Source organism: Notothenia coriiceps, unplaced genomic scaffold (assembly GCF_000735185.1).
Source record: "Notothenia coriiceps isolate Sejong01 unplaced genomic scaffold, NC01 NC01_scaffold00023527, whole genome shotgun sequence".
Classification (NCBI taxonomy): domain Eukaryota; kingdom Metazoa; phylum Chordata; class Actinopteri; order Perciformes; family Nototheniidae; genus Notothenia; species Notothenia coriiceps.
This window is the reverse complement of record NW_011356228.1, coordinates 206,767-217,996: the sequence shown is the minus strand read 5'-3', so window position 1 is coordinate 217,996 and position 11,230 is coordinate 206,767. Positions and strand designations below refer to the sequence as shown.

At 38.9% G+C, this 11,230-nt stretch overlaps 1 protein-coding gene across 1 annotated transcript in view; it reads right to left on the bottom strand.

Annotated features, from left to right (window-relative positions):
- Window positions 1-5,334: 5,334 nt before the first annotated feature.
- Window positions 5,335-11,230, bottom strand: part of pou6f2 (POU class 6 homeobox 2) — a 66,073-nt gene continuing 60,177 nt past the window's right edge. Inside the window, 3 exon segments of the mRNA XM_010781702.1 lie at window positions 5,335-6,431; window positions 10,505-10,665; window positions 11,093-11,137. Of these exon segments, the coding sequence (XP_010780004.1) occupies window positions 5,924-6,431; window positions 10,505-10,665; window positions 11,093-11,137 (714 nt within the window). The 3' untranslated portion in view covers window positions 5,335-5,923.

Below are 11,230 nucleotides of genomic sequence, written 5' to 3'. Positions count from 1 at the left end.
CCCCACCCCAGGAACACTAAGCAGAGACCTCACAGGCATTGAGAGAGTGAGCTGCAGGAGAGTGAAACGGACAATCAGCTGGACAGGTGTCTCTGTAAAAACCGGCCTATTAACTCCTCCACCTGCAAATTCCTCAGTGTGTCATTGCTAATAATGCAGAAAAAAGAAAAACAGGAACAAGAGTGAAAGCAAAAGGGGATCATATGCATGGCCGACCCCGATTGCATGTGAGGATTGGTAATTGCCCCCCCCCAGAGGCATCAGGGTGTGCAAAGTGGGAGACGCCTGAGCGGCTCGGGTGTACCAACATCTCAACCTTGAGGCAGGAAGTGAAAACAAGAAGGAGGGTGAGGGATACTCCGACAGTTCATTTACCCAGAACATCAGCGCACGGTGTCTGGGAGATAAGGGAAGGGGATGCTTCATGCCTGATGGAAAACAAAGGCAGCAATTTAAAAGCATCTGCATCCAACACCGCGCCCTCCCTCTGCCGCCACGTCCTGACTGATATTGAAACATAATCCATTTGGAGCGCAGACATGTCATAATATTTCTACCTCCCTCTCCACAGTCAGGACAATTCCAGATTGAACAGGAATGTTTCATGGCAACAAGTCGGGCTGCAGACTTCACTTTGATTCTGTGTAGAGAGGAATATATAAGAAGAGAGATGGAGGAGACCTTTGCTACTGTAAGTCCAGAAAGTAACAATAAGACTCAGAGGTCAAAACTCCTCTTTACTGGATTACTCTTTAAAACATCTCAACAAAGGCTTTGCGTGAATCCTCAAACTACTGTAGCCTACTGCTCTTAGATCTCTGCAGAGCGAAAACAAAAGAAGAAGGAGCTTCTCAACTCCTCTCCGAACAAAGAGTATTCTCTGTGTTTGATTTGGCCCCTTAATTGGAACATATTGCCTGAAATCACATTTTATGTTTTGAATAGAATACTTCATTTTCTATTAACCTTATTAGTGTTGGCTTTTTGCATATGCGTTCTTCCTGCTGAGATTTCAGCACTTTAAAGGTTTTTGTTTGGGTTTCCCTGATCCAAATCAAGAGTTCAAACATAAATAGTATTTGTTTATTTAATGTTTTATCATGAGGACACTTGAATAGTGTGGAACAGTTTCACACACAGCATTTATAGCCTGATCTAGTCAGGAAAAGTAGGTATTTTTGATCATTTTGCTGTAGTAAATTCATCTAAAGCACAATTGAGCTAAGATCCTCACATCTTGAGGCCCTACTATATTGTCTAGTTTAAGTTTAAATGCATTTTTTTCACTTTATATTGCGCTAATATACTGTATTCATTAATTCTGAAGTGAAGAATTAATGAAATGACCCTAACTTTTGCCCCCCTATCAATCTGAAGTCTGGAGCATTTGCCGCCTGCTGTGATTTTTTTCAATTTGCTATGTAAAAGTTGGAAGAGGCTTTTTAAAAGAAAAAAGCTTTTTAGGAACAGGATACTATTTTCATGTTTTATTTATGGTAGTTTTTGAATCTAGGATGCTATAAAACTTTAAAACAAGGAAGAACTTTCGGAACATCTGATCAGATTGACGTCTAACGATGACTGATGCGAAGCTCAAACTCTGACACTTCCTCCAGTAATAATCCTGTTCCTGTTCCTCTTCATTCAAACCGAAAATGCCGCAGACAGAGGACAGAAAGTAAACTTTTATCAGCGGCAGAATACAAACAGTTAAACAGATATGGGTCAGGCACTGCATCTGCACAATTACATAGTTAATGGGAAACACAAGGAAAATGACGCGCGTGGAAAAACAAAAGAACATCAAATAAGTGAGAGGAATGTGTGCACCTCAGCCATCGCCACTCAAAAATACATCTTGAAATGAATGGGGGGGNGTAAGTAAAGTTCACATAAAAACTCACCGGGGGCTGAAAGGAAGACGAGAAAGCATCTTGAACATCAGTTTTCAGTCTAATGTTAATAATTTATGTTGTCTGTGCTTTTTATTATTATTATTTATTTATTTACTACTTTCTTTTTCAGCAGCCTGCCCGTTTTTCAAAGGCATCGCGGACAGGGAAGCCGTATCAAACTTTTGAGTTTAGTTTCAAAAGAGCTCTCTCCCCGTTTATTTATATATTTCTCTCCTTCTGTACACTTGTCTTGTTGTTATTTGGTGAGGCAAACACATGAAGCTTTGATGAGAAGCAAACCTGACAAGTACTATTCTTCTCTCCTGACCCAGAGGAAATCTAAATAAATAGCCAGGCTAAATATTGTATGGAGGGCTCTTTTGTAGCCCCCCTCCTCTCATTAAACACACCGGATAGTCAGCTCGTACACAGGGTGAATGTCAGAGAAACAGCGAGGTGCGTACAGGAGGATTGAAGATGACCATGACCTCTCGGAGAAAGTTTGTTTTTTATTTGACATATCTTTTATTTTTCACTGTGTTTATGTGTGGAGTTGAAAAACATGAAGATGAAAAGAAAAGTCAGTGATGTTTATGGAATATTTGTATGTTACTGAAATCTTTGAACTCTTTACAGCAAGAGGTACATGTGTTACATCTATCTATCTGATCTATAGCCTTCTATCCTTTTATCTATCTATCTATCTATCTATCTATCTATCAGTTTGTTCAGTGTAGATAGATAGTCAGATACACTGAAACAACTGAAACGTTAATTAAATGTATTATGTCAACAAATGTCCCATTACTGTATTAGGTTGGATGAAAGCAATAATGTTAAGTTGAACCTAGAACTAAGTTAACTTGAACTAACTTAATACAGTTAATGGAAATCTGTTGACATAATACATTTAATTAAAGTAAGAAAAGTACAGTTCTTTTAGTGTATCCGACTATATGACACTGAAAAAACTGAAGTGTTGACTTTAATTGAATGTATTATGTCAACACATTTAGTATAACTATATTAAGTTAGTTGAAAGCAATACTATTAAATTGAACCTACTATTTTTTTAGTTAAACTTGATATGTTTGCTTTCAACTAACCTAATACAGTTTAGTTATGTGAAGTCTGTTGACATAACACATTTAATTAAAGTAGAAAAAGTACAGTTTTTTCAGTGTATCTGTCAATTCTTTTTGCAATTAAGCATTACAGCAAGGAAAACAATCATTAAATAAATAGAAAAAAAACAAAAAAATATGATCTGTGTCTGTGACAAATGCACATATCTTTTATGGAATATTTTGCTCTGGAATAATTATATTTATAATACATTCTAATGGCATATAGGGCAGACTCTATCTTAAAGAATAACTCCACTGAAAACAGGACACACAATTCATGTCAAACAATTGTTTATTACTAATTATGGTACAAATCAATGTGACAGACTTGAAGCTTTTTTTCTTTTTTTGGAAATACACAAAGTGCTGCTTAACTGACCAAACAGATATTGCTCTATAGATTAAGTACAGTTTTCAGTCTATAAAAAAATGAAAACCGACCTCTGCGGGCTCTTCAGCTTTGGTTTCGAGTTCTTCCACTATTAACAAAACGGCAAACCACTTTGTTTGTGTTAGTAAAATGTCACAAAAGCATTTAATGGTGATTTACAAATCATCCTAATCCAGAGCAACAACACTGTAATCTCCTTTTTTCCTCTACGAGGGGGGGGCTACAGGTCTGTGGGGACTGAGAGGGGACGGCACAACAAATGAAACATAAAGCAAATAAGATAGAAAATAAATAACGGAGAGTCACGCGCGGCTCAGGAAACCACTTCACAAAAATAAAACAATCATGTGTCACATAATAATAAATAAATAAAACACGTTGGAGGGGAACATCGACACACACAGTGCAGAGTAACGTCTGTCTTTTCTGACCTGCTGATGCTTCATGGCGTTTGTATGATTCTCACAAGAACAGTACTGAGGTAAACCTTGGATGAACGTCTGTACAATTCTTTTATCTCAGTTTTTTTAAAAGATTGTCAACATCATGAATCTATTTCTCTGTACAATGTGCATAACTATAGAGCTTTGGTCCAGCATTGAGAAGTCGAGCAACTCCTCTTATGTGTCTTCTTCTTTTTTTTATTTTGGTTACAGCTTTATTGACAAGCCTCGGAAAAGATCCATATTCCACCTGCAGATAGAATGTCTCAGATTTCTTTTGAGTGGGTGGGTGCAGATGTGGAGTTTCTTGGCCAAAGAGTTGCCTGAATGGAAGATGGACGCAACGTAAAGGTGGAATCACAATAAAAAGATGGAAATGTAGTTTAAATACTTGAGTCAATAGTTGCTTTGTATCTTTCAAAACATGTCATGTGTTTTCTGACAGTGTGTTTGCGTGCGTGTTTTCCAGGCAGAGAAGAAGAACGCAGCACTGAAGATAACCAATGTGACATGGAGGGACAGATATCGAGCAGACACATGATTCTGAATAAATTGCATCAAATTTCGCCTCGCTTCAAATTAAGTTCACTCGTTCTGACATGTGACACTTATTCTCAACATTCACCTCTTGTTTGTTTTTTTTGGCTTTTCCTGTGAGGGGCTTTCGAGAGATTCAAATATTTGTATGGATGGGAATATTGACATTTAAAAACATGTTAAATGAACAGTTTGGAGACACAATCGACTGGAATCAAAAACAATAAACACATCAAGGGAAATTGGAGCATAATCTGTCAAAATTAAACATTTAAAAAACATTTTCCCATTAAAATAGTTGATTGTAAACCTTCACTAAGCTGACAGCAATGCAGAATACAAAGGAAACATTTTTTTTGTTGAGGTTATAAAACATTTGAACTGGAATGAGCTCAGTAGTTTGGTCAGTGGCGACAAACAGGCTTCAACCACACATGTTCATTTAGTTTAAGGGCATTATAAAGTCTTTATAATGTTAATGAAGAATGTTATTTTCAGTGAGGTAAGAAAAAAGCAGGTAATGTTAATCCTGGGTTGCCAGGTGAAACTGATCTGAGACAAATGCTACATGAAGCATGCAGACGCAGATGTGTGGATGTTTTTAAAGCTGTTTGAGATGGTAGTGTTAAAGTAGAAACTAGAAAGCCGTGTGAAACAGAAAATAAAAAGGTAAAATCTTCACCAGTCCTTGAGCTAACATGTATGTGTTCTTTGGCTATCAGGCTTTGGCAACAGAATGACACAGTAGCTCAAAACAACAGACTTGACAGACACTGAAACCCTTCATCATCATCATCATCTGAAAGTCCTTATTTGACTGTCTGTCCTCTGAAACACTCTGAGATTATTAATAAATACCTGTAAAAGTTGTACAAAGTTACACGGTGACTGAAAATATTTGCAGATGAAACACAAAGGCAAACAACATCATAATGCAACTGTTCAACAGCATTTTCTTTTTGTCCAAAAAGAGAACGTTTATCAGTGTGGTTTCACTTGGATGACAGCATTTTTTTTTTTTTTCAGATATTTACATACAAACAATGAAGAAAAAAGTAAGCGAGACAAAGATAAAATGTATACTCAACCTCACACATATAGCTTAGATTTGCCAGTACAAATGTAGAAATTTAGAGCACATTTACATTACAAAATTATTCTTAGTACTCAGATGCAACAGACTTTGGTAAATAGTGTTTTGATTTGGTATGATCTCTTTACTAAATCCCTCCTGGTGGGAACCAAAATGTGGGCGATAGTCTGGTCTGTACGGCCAGAATCTAAAACTCTTTGAAACAGCACACCGTATGTTTTTACATAATTCTCAGATATTAATCTCTTTTTTCTTGTTTTTGGTTTCGCCAAGGTCATTTACATAGCTGTGGTAATCACACTGACAACACATCGTTTTTGTTTGCAAACTCATCACTGTCCGTCCAGGTGACTCTGTAACATTGTTCGGTTCAAGATGAGTCCATCCCTCTGGTTATTAATGGCTGCCTCTCTTCCCCTCCACTGTTAAGCTGTGGTTCATTTGGGCAGCTCCTCTAGACAGTCGGACAGCGGGTCCATGGCTCCGGCCGGGCCCAGCTCCGGACCTTTCAAACGCTTTACCGTGTTTTTCAAAGCTTGTCTCTTGTTACAGAACCAGACCCGCACCACCTCCCGGTCATAGTTCAGCTTCTCGGCTATTTCCGTCATTTCCTGTCCGGAGGGGTGTGTGTTCTTCTCAAAGTGGCTGTTGAGGATCTCGAGCGCCTGTGGGGTGAAAGAGGTCCTCCGCTTGCGTTTTTTGGAAGGCTCGCTGCCGATAAACTCAGTCAGGTTCTGCATGCCGGACCGGTGGCGGGCTTCAGCCTCGGCCATCCAGCGCTCCAGAACGGGCTTAATCTTCTGGGCGCTTTTAGGGGTGATGTCCAACTTCTCAAACCTGGCAGGATATAAAAGGCCAGGGTTCAGTTTGCCTGTCAGACTGCTACCTAATGTGTTCTCTTGGGCTTCCTGTGGTAGGAAAAAGTGGCTTCTCAGGATGGTGTGTCTGGGGAGAATTGAGAAAAAAGAATCTTACTTGCCAGAACAAGGGATAAGCTGCCTTCCTTTTTAGACCAAGAGACTAACATCCAGGTACACATCCGAGCCAAACCCCTGTATTCTGCCCCTGGAAACCCCTCAGCTGCAGCAGCTGCAGGTGACTGATGCCAGCAGTTTGTTAATTCTCTGGCCTGTCCAAAAAATGGAACAAAGAGATATTTCCAAAGACTAAAATCAGGTCCAGTTGAACCAAAAGCATTATATTTAACTACTATGCTTCAAAATGCTGTTAAATAAACAAAAATAGGAATTACTCCCAAATATCCCATTTCTTTCCCTCAGGTGTTAAAAAAACAAAAATCCACTAATGCATGCAGTTGAATATGGCACCATGATTTATTTACAAAAAGCGTTTGAATTATTAATCAAAATGTACATTTAATACATTTTTCAAACTTTCTTTTCTCCTCAACGTCTCATTTCATATTTAATAAGAATACATTTGCACACTCTAATCCTGGAAGTTCCTGCAACTTTGCGGCCTGCGTAATTCTGACTTAACACACACTCCGCATTTTAGAGTCACTGTAAGACTGCAGAATGAGGCTTTTATAGAAACACTGCTAGCCTGTGATAGGAAAACATACTAATGGTGTTTTATTTGACAGCAAAAGGATTTTTTTCAGTTTTCTTTAAGATGGCATTATTTGTTTGTGAACCAACAGCACACTCCTTTAAATGTGGTTATTAGAGATAGGAGCGCTCTGACTTTAAATTGAACTATTGTTTTGTTGTTTTAAAGATTTTGTATTCATGGTTTTAGTTCATACATGAACACCACCCTGACAGTTATTACATGTCTGTAACGTTCGGCAGGGGTCTTTTATTATTTACAGTTGGAGCCAACAATGCTTCCAAGTTGAAGTGATGCTGACTGATCGGACTGGAGAGGTTTCCGTTGACGTTTGTTGTTTGTTTTATGGACATTTTGTCTTTTGACAAAGCAACAGGAAACATGGGGAGAAGGATATGAAGAGGACATGCTAAAAAGATCAAGTAATCATTGAATCAATGACAGATTCAACATTTTCTTAAGAGAGATGTTTGTGTTGTGTGATCATGTATATTTGCACATTTTAAACTGTATTTGCTATCAGATAATATTAAGGAGAGAGAGGAGGGCTGACATGTACCAAAGGTCCCCAGCTGGACTGAAACCAGGGACCTTGTCAACTCGTGACATGATGCACCCTCGGGTCCTTCTTTCAAAAACCATCTATGTGAGGTTTCCAAAATAAAAAATAGAATTACATTGAAGCAAAATCTAATATAAAAGAGGATGATTTAAATTCATACGAAAGCTGCTTTTTAAACTCAGATTTCCGAGCATTTTTCAATAAATAAGCGCACATGAGTTAACTGAAAGTGTTTCTGGGACAAACACGAGTGTGACGTGTGTGAATGCTTTTAGGAAAGCAGCTTCTGGACTGACAGCAGCTCTGAGATCTGCTCTCTGAGGAACAAACAATGCACACAAGATGTTTTTAATGGGAGGTGAGCTGCTCAGACAACACCAGAGAGGCAGCGATGACCATGCGTGCATGAAGTTGCTCTGCTTCTACACCTCGCCGCTGCATTCCTCCTTGTCGACAGGCGGTATTATTTATAACCTCGTCCTAAACAGTGGAGAGAGGAGGCTGCGTACTGCGGGGAATACATTAGTAAATATGAGGAGTCACCAGAGACAGGACATTTCATGGATCAACAGGAACCGCAGAGACTAAAATGAGTTGAGAGCCGCTCGGCTGGGGTATGCACTCCCTCCTCTAGTGCATCAGCACGAGGGAGAAGTGGCCCTGAATGCACCTCCAGCCTCTCTTCTTAAAAGTACCTGCACACACATGCTGTATGTTGAGTTTCAGTCTGCCTCCGGGTTTAAAGTCGTTGAGAGGGATACGATACATGAGGGCTAAAGTCTGCAGTATATGAGGAGAATTTACCTCGACAAACAGTTACAATAAATACTATTATCTCTTATTGTGTAGTACATTGTATCACCTTCTTAGTGTCTGTTTTACTTCCCCTCCTGTCAAACCTTCAGAGAGGAAAATATATGTTTCATTCTTTCAGAGAGTATTTAACCTTTTAGCATCCCTGGTTGTTATAGACCATTGTTGGAATTATAAAAGTAATTAAAGAGCAGTGTCTGGAGTCAAACATGTGATATATTCATGATATATTGATACAAATATATAAATCTATATGTTATACAGATGTATTAGAATTGTATCCATGTCACTTAACCAAACTATTAGGAGGGTTAGCCCACTATTAGCCCATTTTATGGCTAACGTAGAGTATTCCGTTTTGGCTTCTTTTGTAATATAAACAATAACAAGTATTTATTAAAAAAGGTTTTGCTTTTTTAGGAATTGATCATGCAATATAAAACAAAATAGAAAGAGAATCTGCCCTTATGATATAAGTAGATTTCAATATTCAAGAGATTCATATCAGTGAGCTTACTGTACCGTCTACTGTGTTTATATTTCTTGGTCGATTATTTAGTTAATATTCTGCTCATGTTTATTTAAGCTGGGACTTTTTAGTTTGGAAGATTTAATCATGAGGAAACCATCAAAGAGTTTGAAATGCTGCATTGAAGGCCCTTTTGAACATGTGTATATCCATTGTAGCCTGAACAAAGCACATTGTAACCAGAGGAGAGCACAGTGGCTATCATTGGTTTGATGATGCCCTCGTGTAATGTCTGTGCCTGTTTAGATAAAAAATAATAAAGAGCTTTGAAACACAGTGAGCAATGAAAGGAGACAAGATGGAGGCATCTGTCAGTGTCTGTTCTCTGTCTGGTTCAAAGCCCCAGAGCTACGTCCCGCTCAAACTTCATGTCTGTGTTGATGTTAACTAAACTAAAGCATGTGAAGTTCGGCCTCTACTTAAAACATCACCATGTCATGTCCAATGTCATACAAACAAAAAAATGGTCTTAACGGCATGAATAACAACCCACTGAGTGTTTATTTTTGAAGCTAATGGCTTTTAATGTATGTTATAAATATTTGAATTATGCTTGGCTGTAAATATTTCATGTGTGATTTCAAGACTTTAAACATTAGTCGGAGATGGCTGGGCCTCATAAGAACCCCGGCCCCTGTACAGTTTCACATTTTATCGGCTGTTTGATGTTGATGTGATGACATTTTTAAAAAGGGCATGGTAGTGCCTTGTCAGATTAACAGCACAGTTCATCAGGAAAGCACATGCACTGGGACATTCAAATGAATACAGGAATAAGACCTGAAAAACTAGTGGGAGTTCTTCAAAAAACGGATGCAAGACAGGCTCCACTTGTGTTATGTTATTGTGTTTTTGGCAAAGAAAAGTTGTCATATATACATATTTATACCTTGTTTGGATCTTAGAAAAGACATTTGACTTTAATCGGTGAACTTTTTAATTCATTTGACACTTTTTTGGCATTTAAAGAGTATTATTTGAGCATGATGAGCAAGTTAAGTTATTCTGACTTGAAAGGGAAATGTGGCTCATTTGGTGTCTTCATGCTAAATGTTAGTCATGTGGAAAAACAGCAGGGATGAAACACTGATTGTCTGATAGTCTCATGAATATATAATGCCGCATTTAGGACTAAACTGTCCTGGTGGCAGCGGTAAAACATGGCAATCTTATTAACAGATCATCGCCGTCAAGCTCTCTCATGTTCAGACGAGCAGCCGGCGTCGGGCCTTAGTAATTATTAAATGCTTTAAGTGCTTCATGTAATACTTGTGTATGTATTTTGCATAAGTAACGTGCCGCTGTCATGTCAGCGAGGGGAACGGGAAGACGGCTAAGTAACGGAATGAGAGCTTCGTTTGTCAGGGTGGTGATAGTCAATTATGTATTTTAATATCTTAGTAATGTCTCTTAAAACACGGGATGAAAAATAGATGAAAACCAGGCAGTTCACTGAGACTTTTATCTGGTTTCATTTGACAGAATTAGGACGTATTGATCAGGAATGATGAAGCGTTTATGTTCCTCCCTGGCTGCACTTACCTGCAGATAGCAGACTGGCTGTACGCCGGACCCTCGGCCGCGCTCAGCGCCTGGCCCACCTGAGTCTGAGTCAGGCCCAGGGACAGGCGGCGGATCTTGAATGCTTTGGCGAATTCACGGATCTCCTCCAGGTTGACCCCGTCCACCTCGCTGGGGGCGGTCTGCGGGTCTGCAACACAACACACAACTCATTTGTTAGCCCTCTGTCGCTCATTTCCTCAGACTGAATGAAGCAAACATTCAGAAATATATGATCGTGAGTGTCTTTAAACCAGCTAGCTCTGGGTCAGATATTTTTATTTCTCTCTGCCCTTGTGCTTTAAGCAAATAATGTGGGATAAATAAATTCATTTATGTGTGAATGCAGGCTGTTTATAGCTTTGACTTGCAATTGTAAATCTTTATACGCACATACAAAAGCACACGGACAAATATAATTCAATAGATCTTAAGAGGTATTTTTCTAATGTCTCTGTGTCTGTATGAATACACATCCTAAAAGGTAGCCGTCTGAAACAAACATTCATGAGTGTATAAAGACTCTCTGACCCGGTGGGAAGTCAGTTCAGGCCGGCCAGCCTCGTGCACAAATAAAAAGAAATGCTGTTTGCGAATCTCCACATTGGAGTACATCTGAAAAAACTTCACTGGAGCATTTTGAAGAATTTCCCTGCTAATAGAAAGTGATTACATTGTACATCAATGTCAGGTACCCCAGCATCCTGC